At 36.6% G+C, this 24274-nt stretch overlaps 2 protein-coding genes and 1 long non-coding RNA gene across 3 annotated transcripts; 1 reads left to right on the top strand and 2 right to left on the bottom strand.

Moving 5' to 3' along the window:
• Nucleotides 1-242: 242 nt before the first annotated feature.
• On the bottom strand, nucleotides 243-8910 carry rassf1 (Ras association domain family member 1). The gene is made up of 5 exons (XM_007234452.4): nucleotides 8128-8910; nucleotides 3898-4002; nucleotides 3429-3714; nucleotides 2587-2702; nucleotides 243-2108 (listed from the first exon to the last, which is right to left on the bottom strand). Exons 1-5 carry the CDS (start codon nucleotides 8245-8247, stop codon nucleotides 1959-1961), a joined length of 777 nt encoding a protein of 258 aa, XP_007234514.2. The 5' UTR covers nucleotides 8248-8910; the 3' UTR covers nucleotides 243-1958.
• Nucleotides 8911-13467: 4557 nt separating this feature from the next.
• On the bottom strand, nucleotides 13468-18131 carry LOC125787535 (uncharacterized). Its single transcript, XR_007429421.1, has 3 exons — nucleotides 18013-18131; nucleotides 14728-14894; nucleotides 13468-13728 (listed from the first exon to the last, which is right to left on the bottom strand). It is a non-coding gene; the product is annotated as an uncharacterized LOC125787535 (long non-coding RNA).
• Nucleotides 18132-20875: 2744 nt separating this feature from the next.
• Nucleotides 20876-23822, top strand: LOC103033660 (transmembrane reductase CYB561D2). Its single transcript, XM_007234453.4, has 4 exons — nucleotides 20876-21002; nucleotides 21079-21330; nucleotides 22037-22074; nucleotides 22701-23822. Exons 2-4 carry the CDS (start codon nucleotides 21207-21209, stop codon nucleotides 23202-23204), a joined length of 666 nt encoding a protein of 221 aa, XP_007234515.3. The 5' UTR covers nucleotides 20876-21002; nucleotides 21079-21206; the 3' UTR covers nucleotides 23205-23822.
• The last annotated feature ends 452 nt before the right edge of the window (nucleotides 23823-24274 follow it).

Genomic DNA, 24274 nt, shown 5'->3' with positions numbered 1-24274 from the left:
ATTTTATAACTCCCTTGTGCTTTTATTAAGTGACAAACTATAAAAGGGTTTTAATGTTTTATTGTTTAAAACGAGTAAACAAACAAACACTAACTCGCTATTTTTTATTTTGACCCTAAATGCCTCCAGCATTAAGCTTTATATTAATTAAACACAGTGTTCCTATTAAATAAAACAAGCAGCTTATTACAATAAATGAAAGTCATCAAAATAAATTCCAATTTTTCATTCTTTCCTCACATTTTCCTTCTTTTGCTTAAAAAGCCACTAAACCCTAAATCATCTATATTTTTTTCATTAATAGCTGAAATGTGTTTCTCTGAAGTAATGAAACATATCAGTCCTGCTTAAAAAAATTTATAAACATTTTTAAACCTTTAAAAAAAATGCCTTTATTGTAAATTTCGCCTCTGCAGCGCCCTCTCAGGTTCAACTGTGCTATAGGTGAGGATGATGTGTCAGCCAATCAGCTCTCCCTCCTGCCCCACCTCTAAATCCATACATCACCCAGTGCCCCGGCAGATAACTTCTCCCATTTTGTAGCCTTTTTAAAATTTGAGCTGAGGGTGGAGGGTGGTTTAGTACCCCTTTAAAGAATCTTTTCTGTTTTTTAATCCTTTGTTAATTCTAGATTCATGTTAACACAGAACACTTCTTTTGCTTCTAGAATTCTATTTTCTATAATAATCTAATGTACACTGGTAAAGGCCTGTGTGTGTGTGTGTGTGTGTGTGTGTGTGTATACCCAAAACAGATTAATGTATTTGTGGGGATTTTTACAAGTATACAAGTTTACAAGTATGACCATAAAAGAACACCCCAAATGAACACATTCTGAGACAGTTCATTAATTTCTTCCAAAAAAAAAAATAATAAATGCACATTGTCACATTTTGTTTAGATAAACAATTACTCACATTTTAAAAACACGTGTGAGGCTTAACAGAATCACAGTTAAGATGTTTATAATGACTACGTATCCACTGCAGGTTGAAAGTGCTTATTTGATTTAATTCTCATTAAGCATTCTTTAAACTATAAACACAAGTCATTAAGTCACTGTTACAGAAAGTTTATTCCCAGTCTTCACCTTCCTGAATATGATTTGTGCTCAATCTGAGCTGAGTTACAGTACAAAAATCATCAGAAAAACTGTGAGGTGACTCACAGCAGGCAGCACTTCCAGTGTGTACACCATTAAATTAAAAACTGACCTGGAGTCTGTCTCATAAACCATTAGCTCAGCCAAAGTTTCAATTTAGCAAAATCTTTTATGATGGTGGTTAACATTTAATTAACAATGTGGAAAATCATTTAAATACTATGTATAGTATATATTGCCACTAATAGAACATTATTGTGTATTAACAAATGGCAGCTTTACAGAAGGGGAGCAGATACTTTTGGCAGTATATTGTATAATAGATCTAGTGGTGTGGAGAATCTGTGAAGAATCTATAGCCTGCTAAACATGAGTGAGTGAGTGAGTGAGTCAGTAAGTGAGAGAGCTATAAGAAGGAATAAAGGTTAAAGTCTGGCTGACTAAACTAATCCTGCTTTCTGAGACAGACCCGTTGTTCCCTGTAAAGCTGTGTTAAAATTATTGCAACATCTCCCTCATTCTGAGAATCCCCACCATTTACTTTACTATTGGAACTGTTAATTCACAGCTGATAATGTAATATACTGCCATCCTACTATTCCACTTTCAGTTTTCTTGAATCATTAAAGGAGCAATTCTATCACAAGTGTGGAGTGTTTGTCTGAATCTCCTCAGTGGGTGATCTAGGTAGTTATAGGTTATTATTTTGCCTCTAAATTCACCCCATTCAGCACTTCTGAACCTCCATCAGCTCTTTGGATTTCAGGCAGCTCTCATTTGAACTTTAGCCCTATAGCTGCTGTCTCGTCCAGCAGTGAGGTAACGTCCAGTTTAACCCCTTTCTCCTGCATTAAGATCATCCAGGTGTGCTGAAATGTTTCAGAGCTTCTCTCATCTTCTCTCGGGCCAGTGAGTAGCGCCGGATGATCTGTCTCACATGATCCTCCTCCTCTTTCTGCAGGATCCGCATGAAGTTCTTCAGCTCGGGCAGACTGAACGCTTCCCACTGATGGATAAAACAAAATAATCATCAGTGCTTTAATATTCACTAGTCTGTATTAAACCCCTCACACTATGAAACCAGGCAGCTGGAACAAAATCCTAGAATGGATTTTTACTCTCTGGGCCTGGAATATTCCCCCTCTAGCTATTAGCTTGGAGCTAAGTACATGTGTAAATCAAGCAGTGTGGAGGTAATCATTAATAATAATGTAATAGGTAATGGGGTCTCTGATACTGTATGACTCATGTTTATGTATTAACATGGACTAAAGTACGCTAGCATAGATTAAAACAGTAGCTGTTTTTATATTATGCTAATTCTCTGTATAATTTAATAAGAAATTATATTTAATTTCTATTTTACAGTGCCAGAAAACACACAAGCAAATTTATTGGAGAACTTCAGACACTAATACTCTTAGTTAACAGACTAGGATGAAGAGGAAAAGATTTATAGAAACAGTTCAGTTGTGATCACTCACATTGACCTCTCCAGTCTCGTTCTCTTTCAACACAAAGCTCAGGGATTTCTCACTGGGACCTGCACACAGACGCAGCTGCAGCGGACGCTCTTCATCACCCAGCTTCTTTAGATACACTGGAGAGAGAAAGAGAGAGAGAGAGAGAGAAATAAGATAAAGAATGAAATCAAATCAAATCATTTAGTTATAAGGGGCAATAGATATCTTACTCTCCATTAACAGTCTATTTTCACACCTTTCACCTGCATTGTTTAAATAGCAATGGTGCTTGTAAATATAGCTACAATGATGGGCGTGGTGATCCGGAAGAGAGGTGTGTTCAGGTACACTTTTGGTGTATTGCTGTCTTAGCAATAGAAAACACAGGTGCGCCACTGACTGAATACAATCTAGACAGAGGTCAAGAATCAGGCGTTTATTGCTATCTTGGCAGTGAATTGTCAACACAGACATGTGCCCAACGCATATACACCCCCACTTGTTACACACACATGGACATGCAGCAGTGCACAAACCCATAGTGTGTGTTTCGAGCCGAGTATGGTGTACTTTTCCCGTCATTACAATAGCAAAGACACACTGACATGCCCTAAATCAAGCTGCAGTGTTGACTGTTAGCCTATAGATGGGGGTGTTTCAGCCCTGCCTCTTTGTTTCTTTTTTTTATATATTTTATTGAGGGAGCGAGAGAAGAGGACAAAAGAAAAACAATAATAAAACAGGAAAGTAGAGAAACAAGACAAATACAATCAATGAAACACAGACCAGCCAATCAGAATCACTGTATTGCTTACTGAGTCATTACTGCAGTAAAATACTGTAACAGTCTGAAATCACCTCACCTTGTCCGTGGCGCTCGCTGCGCTCGAACAGGGCGAATTTGGCCGGGTTGTCCACCACAGTGAATTTGTTGAGCAGGGCGGTGATGACCTCTCTGACCTGTGTGTGAGAGCTGACGTGCAGGTGTTTAGCAGCGTCTCTGGGGAGGTAGAAGGACGTCCTGCGGGTAAACACCACCCCCTCTGGCCCTGAGGCAGGGGGGGAGGGACTCCGAGGGGGTGGCAGGGACACAGGGCGGGACAGCTTAAACAGGACCTTAATGAAACCAGTGTACGACCCATCCCGATTCTGACAGCACAGGAAGAGAGAGAGAGAGTTTCCAGTTACCATGACAACATGCCAGAAATCACCTGTCACATTCCACATATTTTATTTATAACTTTGTAATGCCATGTTATATTATACACGTTCATCTTTTATTAATAGCATGGGGTTTGCATTTGTGTGTGTGTGTGTGTTGTAGTCGCTCACCAGAACCATATAGAGGTTACTGTTGATCTGAGCATTGTATTCTTTAACTTTCTGCTGGATTTCGCTGACGGACAGTTCCTGCTTTCTCCAGTCGACTGGATCATCCTGCAGAAAAAGAAAACACAGAAAAAGTCTTATCAGTCATTTTATAAAAAAAATTGAAATACAGAAAATGATACTAACAATTCACCACAGGACGGCAGCAGAGAGACTGTGACTGTAATACTACTAAATCACCACAGGGCGGCAGCAGAGAAACTGTGGCTGTAATACTACTAAATCACCACAGGGCGGCAGCAGAGAAACTGTGGCTGTAATACCACTAAATCACCACAGGGCGGCACCAGAGAGAGTGTGACTGTAATACCACAAAATCACCACAGGGCGGCAGCAGAGAGACTGTGGCTGTAATACCACTAAATCACCACAGGGCGGCAGCAGAGAGCTTGTGATTGTAATACCAAAGACACTCCCCTTTTAATTCTGTATGTTTGGTATAATTTTATGTATTTAGTTATGCATATTTATAATATTTCTCTATATGTAGTTATGTATAATATTTTAATAAAATTATGTATTTTTTTAATTTAATTCTGTATTTTTATATTTGGTTTTATTTAGTATAAACAGTTCTGTATATTTATTTCTAGTAGCAGCAGAGAGACTGTGGCTGTAATACCAGCGAGACTACCCTCTTAATTCTGTATGTTAGGTATAATTCTGTATTTAGTTGTATATTTATCATATTTCTGTATATTTAGGTATGTATATTATTATATTAAAATTCTGTAATTTACTGTATATTTAATTTTGCTTTCTTATAGTTAGTTATGAATATTTAGTATAAACAGTTCTCTATAATTATTTCTTTATCTGTAAAATATCTCTGTATATCTAGGTTAGAATACACTCACTCACACACTCACACACCCACACATCTAATACTAAAAATTAATTACTAGACAAAATAATAATTTACACACACAGTAGACACACTCTATTATAGAAATAAACTTTCATAATTAATTTTTATTTCAGCCTCATTTCAAACCCCATTCCAGATTTCTAGATGCGACCCTGTCTCACTCTGCCGTTTATATTAGTATTCAGTATTCAGAGGTCAGTGGTGGGATTATGCTGTAATTGTGTAGATATGATCTGGAGGAGGGGGAGAATAAAAAAGGCCAGAATAAAAGAAACGCCCGTCCCCAATTAGATCCATTCGACACAGTCTGACACTGACGCTTCCTGTAGAGGGAGGAAATGGAGAGTCCAGCAGATGGTCTATTGTCTGGACGCGTGTCTGAGAGTGTGTCTGAGCCTCTGTGTGTGTGTGTGTGTGTGTGTGTGTGTTTTCTCCAGGGTGTCTCTGGAGTGCTGCACCCACATGCTGAGGGTCTATATGTAATTAGTTTGAGACTGAAACTAATGCCTGGGTTCAAGTCTGATTCAGTCTGATCTAAACCACTGTCTGCATTTAAAACAGAACTATAATATAATACAGGCAAACAGCGGAACCGTGTTTAATATTGTATAGAACCAAGTTTTACATTGTTTTTTACTCAACTACTTTGAGATAGATAAACATTTAAGTGGAAATCTCTGAGTTAAATCATTTAGAATAACTGAGATTATTTTGTTGCCATTGATCACTTATTATCTGTATTTGCATACTGGGTGTGTCTCTAGTTTCTGACACTCACCATCAGTGTGTAGTGATTCCCCTCGGCCTACCTCGGATCATATATTATAATGAACTGCCTGGTCTCTGTGTTGTAGGCTGTAAGAACAAGCATCCTTTTCTGAGCTTCAGTAACTCTGTGTTTGCTGTGCTCTCAATACTGATCCCTCTATAGCATCTTCTTTCTACGTCTAATTTTTAAAAGAGTATTTCATAGAGTATTTCAAACTATATTTTACTTGAATGAAACAAAAAAAAGACTAAATTATCTGACCATAACATTCAAAGTAGAATTATTTTGGAAAGCAATAAATACGACAAAACATAATTTAAACGAACTTGCAGTTTAGACAACTACTAAGAGTTTTAAGTCTAATTAACTCAGCAAACATTATTTAAAACATTTAAAGCAAGTAAATTCAACTAATCCAGGATTACTGTGTCAAGAGTTAGATAGATAGATTGGAGAACTATTACCATTACCAAATAAGTCTTGAAAAATCTTTTAATGTCACATGATAAAAAAATACATATTTTTTATGTATTTAAAAATATATATATTTTTCAGGACCGTATAGATTATTTCGTGATTAAAATCCAAGGGTGTATAAGTGGTTCCACACTTCACTTCCTGACCCTTATAAATAATTTATATATACAGTTTCTCCTCAATAATTCATATCACATTCTGAATAATAAGACTGCATTTTAGTGCAGCTTCAGAGTAACAGAAAAGGGTTCTTTTGACTAATTACCAATAGTGGAAATGGAATTAGCTTTTATCTTAAATCACAGTGTAATCAAAGTGTAGATTATTGTGTAGATTATTGTGTAGTTTATTGTGTAGATTATTGAGTAGTTTATTGTGTAGATTATTGTGTAGATTCTTGTGTAGATTATTGTGTAGTTTATTGTGTAGTTTATTGTGTAGATTATTGTGTAGATTATTGTGTAGATTATTGTGTAGTTTATTGTGTAGTTTATTGTGTAGATTATTGTGTAGATTATTGTGTAGTTTATTGTGTAGTTTATTGTGTAGATTACTGTGTAGTTTATTGTGTAGTTTATTGTGTAGTTTATTGTGTAGTTTATTGTGTAGATTATTGTGTAGTTTATTGTGTAGTTTATTGTGTAGTTTATTGTGTAGTTTATTGTGTAGATTATTGTGTAGTTTATTGTGTAGTTTATTGTGTAGTTTATTGTGTAGTTTATTGTGTAGATTATTGTGTAGATTATTGTGTAGTTTATTGTGTAGTTTATTGTGTAGATTATTGTGTAGATTATTGTGTAGATTATTGTGTAGTTTATTGTGTAGTTTATTGTGTAGTTTATTGTGTAGATTATTGTGTAGATTATTGTGTAGTTTATTGTGTAGTTTATTGTGTAGTTTATTGTGTAGTTTATTGTGTAGTCCAGCCTCCTCGTTTCCCCCTGTCAGATGGGCAGACTGGGGGCTCCTTTAGTTTGCTAATTTATTTAAGTGCAGCTCATAGAGAGGAGTTCAGTCATCACAGCTGTTACTCACACTGAAAGTACAGACCCCCCACCCCCCCACAAACTACCCCCCATCTACCCCATATACAAACACCCCCACACAAACTCCCCCACTCGCTCCACATACACTCATCTGTTTATTCAGATATGCAAATGAGCAGCTTGTTGTTCTGTGTTTGATAATTAGATGAACAGTTTGGGGTGAGAACTGCAGAACAGCAGAACTCAGACCTGAACTTCCCTCTGTTCTCCTGATCCAACACTCCTGATCAGCTCACTGAGGAACTGCAGGAGAACACTAACCTGAACTGATCTGAGATCAACTACAGCTACAACCTGTTCACAATCACACTCAATCACATCCTGCAGTGAATAATGAATCAAATTAACAGAAGGAAGGATGGATGGACTGGTGCATGGATGGAGAGATGACTGGTTGGATGGATGGATGCATGGATGAATGAATGGAGAGATGACATGGATGAATTACTTGATCTATTATAAAAAATAAACATAACAATGTTTGCATGGATGGATGGACTGGTGCATGGGTAGAGAGATGACTGGTTGAATGGATGGATTAGTGACTGATCGTATGAATGTATGGATGTATGGATGGAGAGATGACTGAAGGATGGATGGATGACTGGTTGTATGGTTGGATTGAAGGATTGGTTGGATGATGACTGGTTGTATGAATGGATGGATTGAAGGATGGATAGATGGATGACTGTTTGTATGTATGTATGGATGGATGAAAGGATGGATGAATGTATGGATTGACTGGTGCATGTATGTATAGATAAATGATTGGTTGAATGGATGGATGATAGGTGGATGACTGGTTGGAAGGATGGATAGACAGGCGCATAGATGGATGGATAGATGAATGACTAGTTGGATAGATGAATAAATAAATTAATGGAAAGATGGACAGATGCTTGGCTAAATGAAAATAGCAATAGATAGATGGATGAAAGGATAGATAGATATATACATATATTACATATTATTTATATAACACTGTAAATAAGAGAGTGTAAAGTCTGGCTCACCTCGGCTGGGGTGTGTTTGTTTCTGAAAGTGGAAGTGTGAGCAGTGTAAAACTGCTGGAGCTCCTGCTCTGAGTCTGAATCAGTGCTGCAGTATCCACTGCTGGAGCTGCTCCACGACATCACTCACACACTCACTAACACACACACGCGCTAACATACACACACACTCACACACACACACCGGGATGCGGGCTGGACTGCACTTTCAACTGTTTCCACAGCTATAATATGCTGAGAGCAACTGCAGATTAATACAAGCTCCTCCCCTTCTGTATTAAACCCTGCCCACATGCCCCCCACCCAATCACAGGGTTTATTACTCCAGCAGGACCCACCACTTCTTATCATAAACAATAACTTATGATTATTTATGAAAAATATTGATAAAGTACACGTGATAATACCTTATGCAGTGCTGTTTAAGTTCTAAATGTAAAATGTAAACTAATCTTAAAAACCTGGTTAATTTTAAGAAAATATATAATAAACAAGTTATTTTTACTTTGCAATAATTTACTAATTTCAGTGGAATAATGCATTGTTTTGTGTGTGTGTGTGTGTGTGTGTGTGTGGCTGAGTGTAATTAGCTTTACCTCTCACCAGCTGTCTGCACTACTGCCCCTCCACCACCATCATCTCTATAGAGATCTAATTACACCCACTACCATCACTACATCACTGCATGATTATAACACTGTACACTACCCTCACACTGAGCTCCACCCCCCCACCACACACTTCAGTTTTACAGCAGAAACAGTTACAGCTTTTTCATTTAAAGACCTGTATGGAAATGTATGGAGGACCAAGCCTACCAAACTAAAAAAAAAAAAAAATATATATATATATATATATATATATATATATATATATATATATATATATATATATATATATATATTAGGAGCCAATTTCTTTTTTTCCTTGTTTTTTTTCTGCTTTTACTACTTTTTTTTGTTTTGTCAGGGTTGGTCCTCTATAGAAATGGGGCCTGATGTTAGTTTTGATTGGGTGAAAGAGCAGTACAGTGATAAAAAGAAATAGTATAAACCTGTACTACATTTTGGAAATTGTTTATTTTTCTGTCATCGTTTAAAAGTGAAAGTGAACAGCTGCTGCTCTGTTGTCAGATTGCCTTTCACTTCTTCTCATCAGCAGTGCTGTATATCAAGCGTGCCGTAAATTGAAATGCCCATGAGGGCTCCACATGACTCCGCCCCCTCCATATGACACAGTGGGGGTTTAATCATGCTGAGTTAGAGTTAGATGTTTCTATTGAAACAGAATTGGCTCATGGGTGTGTACTTATTATCACTCGTTATATAAGCTTAAGTAAGTATAGTTTATAATTTGTTAATAAAATACTACATCTTTTGTATAAAATTAAATACAAATACAATATAGAAATTGGTCCTGATTAACAATACTTGAGTTATTTAGTTACAAAGCTTTAAAGGAAACAAACAGGCCACAATTTTAAAATGCAAAAAAAGGAAATCAGGATTGTTTTCTTAGTGAGATAACAAGAGCTCTCCCACTTGACAGGACTTAAATGTCAGATTAGCCACCAACATAACTAGAGATCATTCTGGAGGTTCTGGATAGGCTGTGAATGTGAGCAGTAGAGTGTGTGCAGGTTTCAGTCAGCTGTTACTGAAAGATATGCTGTTTCACTGCAACAAACAAGCTTAAATACATGGTACTGTCTCTTCGTTTAACCTAGAACTGACAAAACATGCCTAAGCGCATTGCTGTTTAACTTTTCTTACTTTGCTGTAATGTTCTACTACACTATACATAAGGTTTACTGAAAAGTTAAATTGTAATTAAAAGTAAATTTAATGGATGTTTTTGTGTTATATCGATTACTTTGCACAATAATTCTACCTTCTAATTTTATGAACAGGCCAATGAACCAGATTTGTATTTAGCCAGTTTTTATTTTAAGTAAAATATAGATTTGAAATATTAATAGGAAATTATATATGTAAAGGAAATGCTATACGTAAACAGTATATCATACAGCCTATACAGAGTTAACAACTCTGCTTGCTCTTACAGCCTACAGCATAGAGACCTGGCAGTTAATCACAATCTGTGATCTGCAAAGATCACACTGACGATGAGTGTCAGACAGCAGCCAGTGGCAACAGACTGAGGTCAAACTAATTGTGTGTTTACAGTGTGACTGTAAATAAAGCATCTCTTACCACATTAGTGTCTGTCTCGATGTCCTCGCTGTAGTCTGGCTGTTCAGCAGCTGCTTCACTGTGTGAACTGCAGTCCAGCTGGATGAAGGGATGACAGCGGAAATGACAGGTGTACCTGCAGTCTGGATGCACCCACACACACACACACACACACAAACACAACACACACACACACACACACACACACACACACACACACACACACACACACACACACACACACACACAACACACACACACACACACACACACACACACACACACACACACACACACACACACACACACACACACACACACACACACATAAAATCATGTACCTTACAAAATCTAAATAATAGAAAGAATAATTTTCTCCATTAGGCTTCAGAAAGACAGATTTAAGGGAATTTGGAAAGAAAAAGTGGAAAAAGTATATTTCCCATAAATGGCCCTTATTTGTGAATTTTCAACTGCACACCACATTCTATTTAAGATTTTGTTGTATTTTAGACCCAATATTTATTTTTCATTTATTTTTTATTTCTTATTTTCTTTCTTGGCTTTGATTGTTGTACACAAATGTAAAAAATGAATCACACAGTAATGTAATCTATGAAAAACAGCTGATAAAGAAAAAGGAAAATAGTAATAAAATAATGTACCTCTGTAGATATTCCTGCAGTAGTTTGAGATGCAGATCTAACTACAGTGTTCAGGGGTTAAACTCTTAGTTATCTTTACACATTCTATGACTATGTTCTCTATTTACTATGAGATTGTGATCTTCTTAAGGCTAGAATTCAGATTGAGTGTTCCCATTAGATTGTAGTGCCATCTAGTGGAGAAAACACACACAGGCTTAATGAGGAATGTGTTATTACTGGATAATAAACATTGGTTGAGAGTGAACACATTCGGAGAGGAGTTAAATGTGATTTTTTTTTCACTAGAGATTTATAGAGACCAGATAAACAGAATGTGAATTCAGTCGTCTTAATGATTAATGTATTTGTAGTCTGTTACTCCCTAACCCACTTCAACTCTCCACGCTGGCTTTAGGCAACATCACACTTTCTTAAGTGTCACTTTCTTACAGTGCATGCAGAATAGTAATATCATGAGTAAAGCCTATTGTGCTCTCTGGGACTCTGGCTGCTGATGTCAAGCAGCATGACCTGGGATTGACACCAGAAACCTTTGAATCATAATGGCAGTGCCAATGGCAGAGACTATATCTAATAATATTTTTTAACACATAAACCAACCTGTGTGGCACCTAACGAAAAATAACTTTCCAAATATGCTATAGTTTATTGGTTTGTAATTTTGATATCAATAAGTTATGACATTAAACAAAAAAATCTCTGTGCATGCCTGTAAGTGTTAAATAGCATCTGAGCATTTTTCGATATATACTTACTATTTATACATAATACAACTTGAATCCTCAATACACAATGTACATATTCTACAGCACATTTAAGTTTGGTGTGCTGTACTACATCAACTCTCTTTTTCTTCATAGTTTGGATGATTTTAGTATTAATCTACGATGCAGAAAATTGCTAAAAATGAGGCTAAAAATAAAAGACCCAGTTTTAGGTTCCGGTAGGTATTTTGATCTACTGCTGGATGTCTAATAAATACAACAATCTCATTCTTCTCCAGAGATTTCGTGCAAACTGTCTCTCTCCTTGTCTCCCTCACACACCCCCCCCCCCCCCCCCACACACACACACACGCAGTCCCGTATCAAACATGGTATCTATCTAAACATCCCTTTCCTATTGGCCTGGGCTTCCTCAGAGGCAGCTATCTGCGTCCGTTCTGCATGTGTAAAGCAGTGATTAAACACAAACCTCAAACCTTCCAGGTCCACAGCATTATCAGCCATGAGCAAGTCATACACACGCGCACACACACACACACACACACACACACACACACACACATACACACGTTTTCTTATCAGGTTTCTTCCAGGCCTTTTCTCTAAAATCTGAAGCCTGTAAAGAAAACTGAACCTTATCTATACAGTTTCAAAAGAAGCCCAGGCTGCTTTACTTTAAAACTCCAGATTTGGCTAATTATGTGGTGTGTGTGTGTGTGTGCAGTGAAGCCTTTAAACTGTGCAAAGTACTAAAGTTCAAGTACTAGAGGCAACAGTTTTTTTTAAGCAATCATTCAACAAAATTTCACCTTTAAATTTTTCCCTCTTACCTCAAATATAGACTATTAGACTATCAGCAAATTGCTTGGTGTATGTAGATTAAAAAAAATATTTAATTCAAATTTTCTCCCATTTTTCTCCTCAATTTAGGTAAGTTGAATGTCCTGCCCATTACTATTGATGCCGCAACACACGGAGGATGAATACATGTGAACCGTCTTTTTTTGAACTGCTGCAGAATTGCCGAGTAGCATCACAGCGGCTCGGTTCTGATGCATCAGCTCACAGACGCCTTGTGCTGATCCACATCACCCCCTGAGTGTTCAGGGGAGAGAGCGCCATCTACCCACCCACAGAATCACCACAGTCAATTGTTCTCTCAGGGCTTCGGCAGCTGATGGCAAGCTGCATGACCGGGATTCAAACCAGCTATCTCCCGATCATAGCAGAGCTTTAGACCATCGGACCACTCGGCACACATTGATTCTTATTATTACATGGATGTTATGAGACATTTTTTTTATTTAATGCTCATACCTTATAGGTTTATAAGTATGGTACTAACAAGTCTGAATCATCACACTTTTAATGTATTATTAAATCTTAATGTCAACATCATAACATCAATATGACATTTATCTTCCAATCCGTACATGTTGACACCCTATTCATTGGGGGATTTTTGGTGGTTCAGTGCAAGCAAGCACTGCACTTATAGAACATCTCTCAGCCAATCACATTGTGGTATAATTTACTTTAAGCGCCTTTCTGTATTAAGAAATATCAGTCTTAATAAAGCACAGTTTAGTTTATCCAAATAAAAAGAATAAAAAGAATAGCTGGTTTATCTCAAAAGGGGAAAATGGTTGATATATGATCATGTGTTGAAAAGGCTCAAATGATGGTATATGTCTGATGGTTGATCTATCGTTTTATCACAGTAACTCAACAGGGTTACTCACGGCTGCAGCTTAGATAAATTCTCCACACAGGTCACACCAGGTCAGCTGGGTGTAGCTGCAGGGCTGGAAGTGGTGGCCTTCTCCATGTTTGCCATTGACCCAGCGGGCATTCTCCAAACTCACAGCATCGCCCACCAATCTCACGGCGAAGGGCTCTGGAGCTTTCTGCTTGGACGCTGGCAGTACTGCAGTGGATCCACTGGGGGGCGCTAGCTCAATCCCATCATTAGGGGTTAAATCTTTCAGTTCAATCAGCTCCCACTTGGCCATTCTGTGTCTAAGACATATATATATATATATAAACAAACACATAATAGTTTACATTACTACATTATGTTACAGATATTTTCACCATGATTTCACATAACTGAGTTACTGTTATTACATCATTATTTTCTTGTTTCATCATCAATGCAACTTCAGTTTACACTGATAAAGAAAAGCTGTAGGCCTAATCCCATTTCTCAGTTGTACCCCTTGTTTTCAAGAGCCACCCCTCCCATTGGAACTCAGTAGGGGTTGTACAACAAATTTCCATCCCTAAATAATACAATAGTTATTATAATTTTTTACAAAAAGTACTTTATTTAAACCTGTGTTTGGAATGTGCCTCTGAAAAATCTCTGTTCAGAGTTCATGCAGCCCTAACACCCCTAGGTGTGAATGTGTAAAAAGGTAGGGTTAAGTGGTCGGGTCTAGGGATGAAATGGGATTGAGCCATAATGTGAGAACTACCACATGATAATATCTTCTGATTTGTTCAGGAGAGTGCACTCCTAAATCCAAAATACTCCTCTCTACTCTAGTACTGTAGTATTTTTTACATTTTGAGATCATTTGAGATGAGATACAGTGCTGTAAGCCATGAACAAACTTTCATTAAATATTCGCTAATTGTTTTTAGCTTTGATAACATACTTTAGCTCATGTTTATATATAAGATAACAATAAGGGATTATACAGGGATAAATATTAGTGATTACTAGACTTTCAGTAATATTTTACATAGTTTGATAAAAGTAAGTGAGGATTTAGACACGTTTTAAGCACCATTCTATTTGTTGAGATTAATGGAACTGTTTTTAGTCATGCTAATGTATTTAGGCCTGATTTCTTTAAAAAAACAGTTTGTCAAACAGCCTAATTAGAGTCTATTATAGAATATTGAACACCTCCATACAGTTCGATGACAATGTGATGATGCTAAAACGGAATCGAACACGGCTGAGTACAGCAGTATCAGAGGTACCGCTCAGGTACCTCAGCCATTCCTTACCTGCATGTTTAGGAATCTGAGGAGTCAATGATGCGAATAAGGTAAAGGGTCAGTCCTGCTGCTCATATCCAGATCTGTAACGGGTTCTTTTCTCTCGGTTCTCCTGCTGCAGTCAGAAGAGGACAACCTTCCCTCTGATCACCCGATCCGTCAACATCTGGATTACTCTGATGACAGAAACGCAGATTAAATTAGGCCACAGCAAATCACGACTCTGGAAGATTACAGCAGAATTCGGGCCACGGCTGACCATTATAATCCTTATGTGCTGTCAACATCACTGATATGAACGTTTTGTGACTGATATAAATTGTAAGAGACAAAAACAAATTAAATAAAAAAACTATAATCTTACTTATATCTTACTTTTTAAAGTTATACCCCGGTAGTTTTAGTTATATTTAATTTACTGCTTGATATAAAGACTCACAGGCTGAAATATTGTTTTTTTTTAAACTGTAACACATGGGGGCTGAGATTATCCATATATCTGTAAAGCACTGGTCTCTGTTTATTATTGCTTATTTTGGATCAGTTCTTATCATGATAGTTTATTTTTATGTGATAACATGATTGTGTTTAGTGTTTATACAAGGAAACTGATGTGATGATATGATGATTGTTGTGTGTTAATAGTGTAATTTGAACTACATATTTAATAGAATGTAACAACCCCCGGAAACTATCGTCATAATCTGTAGTAGTAAATCATTTAGTACACTATTTACTGCACATTTAGATTATAATACATACAAACAAGAAAAAAATTTAAACAATGAAGAAACAATAAAACAGTCATAATTAATACAATCACTCAAATAAACCAAACCAATGATAAAATAATGTTAGATTATAATGTGAGTATAAGTTCTAAAGAAAATCTTTTTCCTCAGCAGTGGTTTTGCTTCCTATGGAGAACCCAAAGTTTATGTTTGTTCTCTCCACACTGACATTTGGCTTTGTCAACATTAAGAGCAGACACGAATCCGGCAACACACGTTCTTAAAGCGATAGCTCCACAAAAAACACTCACTGTTTGAGTGTAGTGTGTGATGATTTAACCATTATATTAAAACTATTTAAATTATAATTATGATTATAATAATACATTTTATTATTTGGAATCTGTATTATATGTTGGTGAGGTAAAACTGCATGTCTAAAATTATATTTCAGAAAAACAATTATTAAATTACATATTTTCAAGTTTTAAAATGTACATAATTTACACCCATAACAATAAAACTACAGGTCATTATCAGTCAACATGAGTCGGCAACTGATAAATGGGTTAGGCTGTATTGCTTAGACTTAATAAGTAAATATAAAGTGGAATCAATTAGTAACTTTTGGACACACATGTTAATCCCATGTTATATACAGTTTTTGCTATGCTAATGTACTTCAGTTCATGTTTACAGATAACAGTAGGCCTGTCACGATAACTCATTTTTATTGTACAATATATTGCCACATAAACATTGTGATTAAATGATATTATTGTCATTTCCAGGTGAATTAAAGGCACTGATATAATAAAAAAATAATATCATAATAATGCAATTATATAATTTTAAAGCGCAAGGAACATTTAATAATAATTTGTGAGGTGTATATGTTTATATTGGTTATTGCACAATTTATTTAAATGTTGAAGTTTGTTCATATGTAAACAAACATTAAATAAACATTATTGAGGTTATGTCTATATATTATGACTATATATAATAGACCTAACGTTTTATTATCAAGGCATTCCTAGATAACAGTGAGTCATATAGTGTCAGAAAACACATGATTGAGTCTATAAGAGATTACGGAACACCTTCACACATTTTGAGTAGGGTGTATGATGGGTTTATATTCAGTTTAACTAAAAAAAGCTAACTTCACTCCTCAAACATTTCTCTTCTGTCTACATATGGGGCCCAACTATTCCTTTAGCTGCTGTTGGCAACCATAGTAAAACACCACAACAGCCCCAGAGAGCTGCAGGAGTGTTCATCAGTATGCGGGATGGTGCTGAGAGGTGTACGAAGTTCTCAGGACCCTGTTTCTTGTTTTGGCCACAGTCCTAATCTGAACACCCCTAAAAGGCCCACAGAGTTCACTCAACACTGCCTGGCATCAGAATGAGCAGAATGGGCTTCACTGTGCCAAATAGGTCACAGCAAGGCGAGGAAATAATGAAATAATGCATTAAATAATTAGAGCATGTGGAATCTGTTATTAAATTGTCCGGACAGTAAGTGCTATATGTGTCTTTTTAACCTACAGAGATTAAAATAAACAGATTAAACCCATATAAAACTGGGCTCCAGGTAAAATCACACAAAACATTTACCCACCTGGACACCAAGCAGTATCGAAAGATGGTGTTATCTGGTTTAATGTAGGTTGTGATTTCAGGTGATTCAAATTCAAAGTCAATTAGATGCCAACATCAGCTAGGCGTGACAACTGACACGTATATTTTGTTGGATTTAACATTTAAGTAACCAAAATCCAACATCTCCCAAACGTCACATTTTATACAGGCCAAAATTATACAGGCATAAAAGGATATTTATTTGTAAGGTACTGTGAACATACCTCAACATCTTTAAAACATTGTGTGAACATTTACACAATGTGAAATTCTAACATTTTAGATGTTGACATGATGTAGGTTTTAAGTCATGGTGTTGAGCAACCAAACTTCAGTTTGTTTAGGATCTGTTTAGGATGTTAGATATGTGACTTTGATTTGCCACCAACTAAAACATTTGTCTAATGTTGGAACTTGATGTAAGGCCAGTGCTAGTTCTTAACAGATATGTGGCTTAAATTACCGAACAAAATGTCAAATTTTTCTAACACTGGAGCATGATTTAGGGTTTTGATATAAACTCAATTTAAACGTTTGACTACATTTCAATGTTAACGTCTTTATGACGACAAATTGGTGCCTGGTCCCTCCCAATCTAGCAGAGAACGTTATAAGAATGTTTAGGAACGATTTAAAAAAAGGTTCCAGGAAGGTCAGTCTGTAACCTTACAGACATAATGTTCCAGGAACGTTCTGAAAACGTCCGACATGATAATGGTTTGCCATTAACGTTATTTAAACGTATTCCACATAAGGTTCCAAGCTAACACTATGGAAACGTTAAAAGTAGCATTCCCAAAACATTAAATAAAACGTTCTAAGAACACCCAGAAAAAATGACAGATAACATCTAGAAAACATTCCAATAACCACAAATTTGTAATGAAATATTAGTGAATAAGTTCAGCTGATCTTACCTGAGGAATCCAAATGATGATCTGATGCATTAAGCAGAACGCACACACACTCACACGCGCGCGCCCGCTGCAGTTACTCTCAGTGCCAGTGGGAAACTCGGTCCGTTCTACACACACACACACGCACACGCACACACACACACTTGCCGGCTGTGATTTGCCGCGCATGCGCACCAGACCCAGATTAGAAGTAATCCCGGATTACTGTCTATCCTTCTTCATACAGAGAGAGCTACTGATCACACACACACACACACACACATCTTTGTTTTCTTTGTATAACTACCTTTCTCTCTAAAGTTTGATGTATCTGATGATACCTCTCTGTTTTATTACACCTGTATTACTGATGTTAAAGGATCTGTGTCCTTTTATAGTTAGCTATGATTGCTCTTGTAATGATTCTTTTTGTCCCTGGTGTTGTTAGACAGTGGTCTTGGTCATGGTGGATTGGTTGGAGTGTGATTGATTAAGTGTCTGGACAGGTGTATCTTTTATACAGGTAATGAGTTTAAACAGGTGCAATTAATACAGGTAATTAGTGCAGAATAGAAGGAATGAAATACTTACAGGTCTGTATAAACCAGTATTCCTGTTGGTTGGTAGGTGATCAAATTCTTAATTCATGCAATATAAGGAGTACATTATTTTAAATGCATTCAATTCTATATATGAGCAAAATTCTTGTGGATATCAGAGATGGAGGAACCTTTTTTGTATTATTTTAAAATAATTACCAGAGTAACTAGTGTATTTATAAAATGTACAAAATGCAAATAGCAACACAAAGTATTGTATGACCTAGTTTATATAAGACCAATGGAGGCCAAAACTAGACGTTTCATGACTGACAGGGTAGGATATTATGTTTTTAATAAAGATGATTATGTTTAGCCAGACAGACTGGAGACATAAGACCAGTTAAGATGAGAGGATATTACACATTTACTTTAGTTATATCCACTACAAATGCACAAAAAACACACTTTATTGTTGTTGTTGTTGTTGTTTATAGACTGTATATAAGAGCAGGCATTGGTGACAGGGGTTGAAATGTGAAGACATAAATATGACTCAGCAGAATAGCAGTGACAGTGATGCCAGTTTCCCTATTATAGTCCGTACAGAATCAGCTTTAAAAAGCATTTTTCATTTTACTGAAAGAAAATTAAACATGTTAAAAGTGATACAGCTGTATAAGTCAAGATCAATGTAAAGCCACACACACACACACACACACACTTTAGCCGGATGAGTCAAATCAGCAGGAAGGGAGGAGCAAAGAGGGCTACAGGGTGACAGATAGCAGTGTGTGTGTGTGTGTGTGTGTGTGTGTGTGTGTGTGTTTGTGTGTGTGTGTGTGTGTGTGTGTGTGTGTGAGATTCTGGATCTAGTCCAGATGGGTCACATGGCAGCCTGAAAATCTCCTCAGTCTGAGAGAAAAACCCTTTTAATTGGTTCTGAATGTCCGATTTAATATGGTCACTAAATTCCACAAATGAATGAGGTTATGTCCTGGCATCTGCAGCAGAACAATCAGCATCACTCTTCCAGACTGGACTGTAAACAGACTAGACCTGCCAAGATCCCCTCACCAATCAGCCATAACATTAAGACCACTGACAGTGGAAGTAAATATCCTTGATGATCTGGTTTCAATTGTAAAATGTAAGCTCTCAAAGTTAGTGTGCTGGGTACAGGACAAATAGGAAAGCACCAGAATCTGAGACACTGTGACAAAAGCCAGATTGTTTTGTAAGAGGACTGGAGGATCTGAATAAAGATCAGATGGGTCTTGTGTGGTTGGGATGCTTACTGAGTCCCCACGTCCAAATTTACAGGACTTCTTAAAGGATCTGCTGCTAACTTTAGTCTTGTGCTTATCACACAAATGCATGTGCTGTCGGTGTATTTGTGATTTTTGCATATAAAGTTAGAAGAGCAGTAAGGGTGTCAGAAAATCATCTTTCTTGGAGGGATTTTTTTTATTCTTCCAGTTTCTGAGTTTTCAAGATAAACAAAACATGTTGAATGAGCTGCAGAATGTAAACATTTCCTGAATGTTTCAGTAGACGAGTCTTATCAGAGAAGACACTGTGCAGGACTCACAACTGTCCACTGTTATTTCCTTGTAAAATAAACCTCAAACCCTTCACATCAGCACAGCTGGACACAAAACTTTACATGCATTTTGTACTCTTTTACAAGTTTTTTTTTCCAAAAAAGTGTTTAAAAATAAAAAACAGTGATATAAACACAAAAACTGCATATATGTTTGTGAATATAACCATAACATTTTATATATATTTGAAACTCTGCTTACTTACTATTAATATGTGTATATACATGTGTATATCTATTATTCTTGCTGTCTTTTTTATGCTTATTCATTCATATTCCTGAGAGTTTGTTCATTAATACATTAGTTTTACTCACATAAAATAATTATACAGTGATTAGTTATACAATTACATAACCAACTGTACTCTATTGACTGTATTATCTATTATTATAATAGAGATTATAAATTTCCTCTGCAATGAACAGGATCTAAACATCCACATTTAACAAGAAGACCATATATTTGCCGACTGTTTACAGCAGCTGTGATTGGCTGGGCAGTGTTAGGGGAGCTGAAAACGAGCGTCGTGATTGGCTCAGGTTATCAGTAATCAACATCTAATCTGCATCTCTATTATTATTATTTTTGCAATTTCTCATTTTCTGCAAATAAATGCTCCAAATGACAATTTTTTTATTTGGAATTTGGGAGAAATGTTGTCCGTAGTTTATAGAATAAAACAACGATGTTCAATATTTTTGACGCATGACTTTTATTTTGGCGGGGGTTAGTGAGGCGGAAATGAGTTGCTGGCCGAGTTGGCACTGGCGCGTCCCTCAGAAGTACCTACCTGGCAGCTAATATAAGATAAAAGTCTGTATGAGCGCGAAATAAACTCTGTTTCTGGGCAGTCTTCATCTGTAAAACAGTATGTATTAATCCGTATCTGTTAAATACTCTTTAATAAAGCGGGAGTTTAGTTTTTAACTGTTTAATCTCTGCAGGTTGAGGCTGAGCTGTGCAGTAATGCGGAGCTGACTCTGCTGGAGGACCAGAACCCCGGTAAACAGTAATTAAACAGTAAAACTGTAAACAGTGAAGATCAGTAAAGAGCAGCTGAGCGGCTAAAGCGATGTCCAGTCCTGACCCTGAACCCAGATTATACTCTTTATCCAGGCAGCTGTGTGGTATTTCTGCTCACACACTATGCATTGCCTTTACCGGCCTCATGGCGGCGCTGGCGAAGCCTGGATCCAGTAAGTATTATGGTCTAAATCACTGATCATTAACCTTTATAAGGTCTTCTTTTTTGTTGCACAGTGATTCCTGCTGGATCTTTGTGGGGCCATTGCGTTTTGGTGCTTTTATTTCAAAATAATCAAACTTTTTCTATGATAAAATAGAAAATCATAATGGCCATAAAATTATACTCTTGGCGATATGACAAAACACTGAAGAAAAAAAAACATAAATACACTACTGCAACAAAATGAAAAATTAATTTTATTATTGCATACAATATGATATGGCACCCCCCTAACTGAGATATCAAAAAAATACAAGAATTTTATCCGATTTGTAACAGAATCAATGATCCAGAATGTCATGATAATAATAATGCACTCCAAATATCTCCATATATCCAGGATTAAAGTAAAATAAATGATACTGGACAGATATAATCTGTCTCTAGTAGATATATAATGGTAAATGAGAACAGTGTGAATTTTTCTTTTGCTAAAAACAGCAAAAAAGTAGGTTTCCATTTTTTTGCTCACTTTAGTTGTAATTAATCAAGCAATACATGTCTGATATCTGACCTTTGCTTCTTGAGACTTACACTAAAGCTGTGAGGATAATGTCACTAATAATAAGCCATGAAAGAAGCTGTACACCAATGAGGCTGGTGGCATTATAGTGAAAACATCTCAATGCAATGTTTTGCTGTTTTTGTTGTTGCAGGTTTGTTCTCCTGGCATCCTTTCCTGATGACCATTGCGGTGAGGGCAGGTTAATTTAATAAAGTCAAATTGCAGCCTTTCCTCTGTTTATTATGTACTATGGTGGTCTTAGTTACAGTGAGGGTGTGTAAAACTACCTTTACCTATGCTGTAATTCAGCATGGCTTGAGTGTGGCCAAAACTTTTCCTTCTGATCTTCCTCCTATCCTAAACAATGATATTAATATCACAGCATATGCAGGAAATATAGTCAGATTATATATGGTTCACTGTTTCTTTGTAATAAACAAGTGTTTAAATATTTACAATTGACAGCCATAAATGTCCTGGCTCTGTGCAGCAGCTGTGGTTGGCTAGCCAGGTTTAGGGTGTGCTGAAAGCAAGCATTGTGATTGTGCTCAGTTTAATAGTCAACATTGTACTGGAAAGGGATCAAAACCCTTTGGGTTAGTTTTTCAGACAGGGATTAAGCCTGGGCATGAACTATATTTTACCTTCAGTGGATTTAAATAATATAGGATTGAATTTTGTGACTTCTGCACATAATTACTGTAATGTAATTTCAATGTAAATCTGGAAATATATCTTTCCCACTGCTGTGAAGATTGTAATAGCTATGGGAACAAATAAAAGTTTAACTAACTGTACTCTATTATCTCTCCTAGTTCTCCTTCTTTATGACAGAGGCGATTCTGCTCTTCTCTCCGCACTCGTCTCCAGTGGGAAAGCTGAAGCATCAGACTAAAGTTCGTCTGCACTGGATCCTTCAGAGTCTCAGCAGCTTCTGCGCTGTTGTTGGTCTGATTACCATCTTCTACAACAAACACCTCAATGACAAACCGCACTTTACCAGCTGGCACGGACTGATCGGAGTTATAACGGTGTGTGTTGTTGTGCTGCAGTCGGTGGGTGCACTACCTCTGTTGTATCATAAACTGGCTAAAGGCTGGTCCCTGGCCAAGTTGAAACGTTACCATGCTGCTTCTGGACTCCTCACCTACCTCTTGGGAAGCTCCAGCCTGCTGCTGGGCATCTGCTCCAGCTGGTTCACAGGCAGTGTAAGCGGGTACGCCTGGTACCTCTTCGTTTTTTGCCCTGTGTTAGCCGCCCTGGTGGTTATGAGTCAGGTCACTAATGCTTATGTGGCCAAGAAACGCCTGCAGTACTGAAACCCCGGCTCTGGAGGAAGCAATTCCATCATTCCCCATCTTATTTCTGTAGGTTATTGTAGCTAACAATGAATGGAGGACTATCTACGTGTGTCCAAATAATTAATCTCACACACTCACCTCAAATTATAAACAAGGAATGAAATATGGACACAGTTCAAACTTCAATGTTAATTGCTGTTGTATTTAGCTATCCTAATGTTCTTTAATCAGTGTTTATAGATCATACTGTGCCAATTAAGAGTGTTAATTTAAGAGAACATGCTCCTTCTGCCTTTTTATACGATTTGTATGTCTGTATGTTTCTATAGAACTATGTGTTTTACACCAAATTCTTCATTATTGATGAATTTGTTTAAATATTCAGCATTTAGTCATTCAAGAAAGAATTACATTTTCATTCAATTTAATTTAAATATCTTGAAATGCATTTTTAAATACCTCAGGAAAGCCTCGGGGGCAGTGACTTTAAGGGACAAGGGCCAGTCTGTACTGTGGGGACCCAAAGAGAACTGAAAATAATGTGCCTTAAATGTAATATATTACGCAAATCGTTGCTGTCCAATAAAAAAATCTCTGTTTTGGTTGATTTTTAGTTTACTCCATAATTTGAACACACACTGTCTCTTACACTGTGTCACAATTTCGTGATTAATGAACCAATAGAAATTCTCCAAAATTACCTGAAATGAACTCTTTTATGTTGACGTCCGTTTAAGAAGGTTAAGAAGGGATTATTTCTTAAAATATACTATTAATTAATGCTTAAATTTAATGTATTATTATATTCATTTATAGTATTAAAACCAAGCATTGCAGCATAACCTTCTGTATTCCTATTACTATGTGCAGTGGTTATATTTTACTGTAAGTTGAAATTTGAATGATGCAAAAACCATGTTGAAATACAATTTGAGAGGAGAGAACCTTAAAACTTGAGATGTATCGACACAAATCTAATTGTAATTATATTTTAAAATTACCTCTATATGTGCATTACATCAGATTTTATGTGATTTCTGTGTGTCCATACCATCCAAAACCTGAATTCATCTGAATACAATTATCGA

The sequence above is a fragment of the Astyanax mexicanus genome, chromosome 24, assembly GCF_023375975.1.
Source record: "Astyanax mexicanus isolate ESR-SI-001 chromosome 24, AstMex3_surface, whole genome shotgun sequence".
NCBI lineage: Eukaryota > Metazoa > Chordata > Actinopteri > Characiformes > Acestrorhamphidae > Astyanax > Astyanax mexicanus.
Note: the sequence above shows the minus strand (reverse complement) of the source record. Positions and strands in the feature narration are given on the sequence as shown.

What these genes read in the sequence shown, in the direction of transcription:
- rassf1 (XM_007234452.4), bottom strand. Translation starts at nt 8,247, where the DNA reads ATGTCGTGGAGCAGCTCCAGCAGTGGATACTGCAGCACTGATTCAGAC. An exon ending in GTAACCTCTATATGGTTCTG is followed by an intron (nt 3,715 to 3,897) that starts GTGAGCGACTAC and finishes CTGTGCTGTCAG; the next exon opens with AATCGGGATGGGTCGTACAC. An exon ending in ACGAGACTGGAGAGGTCAAT is followed by an intron (nt 2,109 to 2,586) that starts GTGAGTGATCAC and finishes TTTATCCATCAG; the next exon opens with TGGGAAGCGTTCAGTCTGCC.
- LOC103033660 (XM_007234453.4), top strand. Translation starts at nt 21,207, where the DNA reads ATGTCCAGTCCTGACCCTGAACCCAGATTATACTCTTTATCCAGGCAG. An exon ending in GCTGGCGAAGCCTGGATCCA is followed by an intron (nt 21,331 to 22,036) that starts GTAAGTATTATG and finishes TTGTTGTTGCAG; the next exon opens with GTTTGTTCTCCTGGCATCCT. An exon ending in CTTTCCTGATGACCATTGCG is followed by an intron (nt 22,075 to 22,700) that starts GTGAGGGCAGGT and finishes TATCTCTCCTAG; the next exon opens with TTCTCCTTCTTTATGACAGA.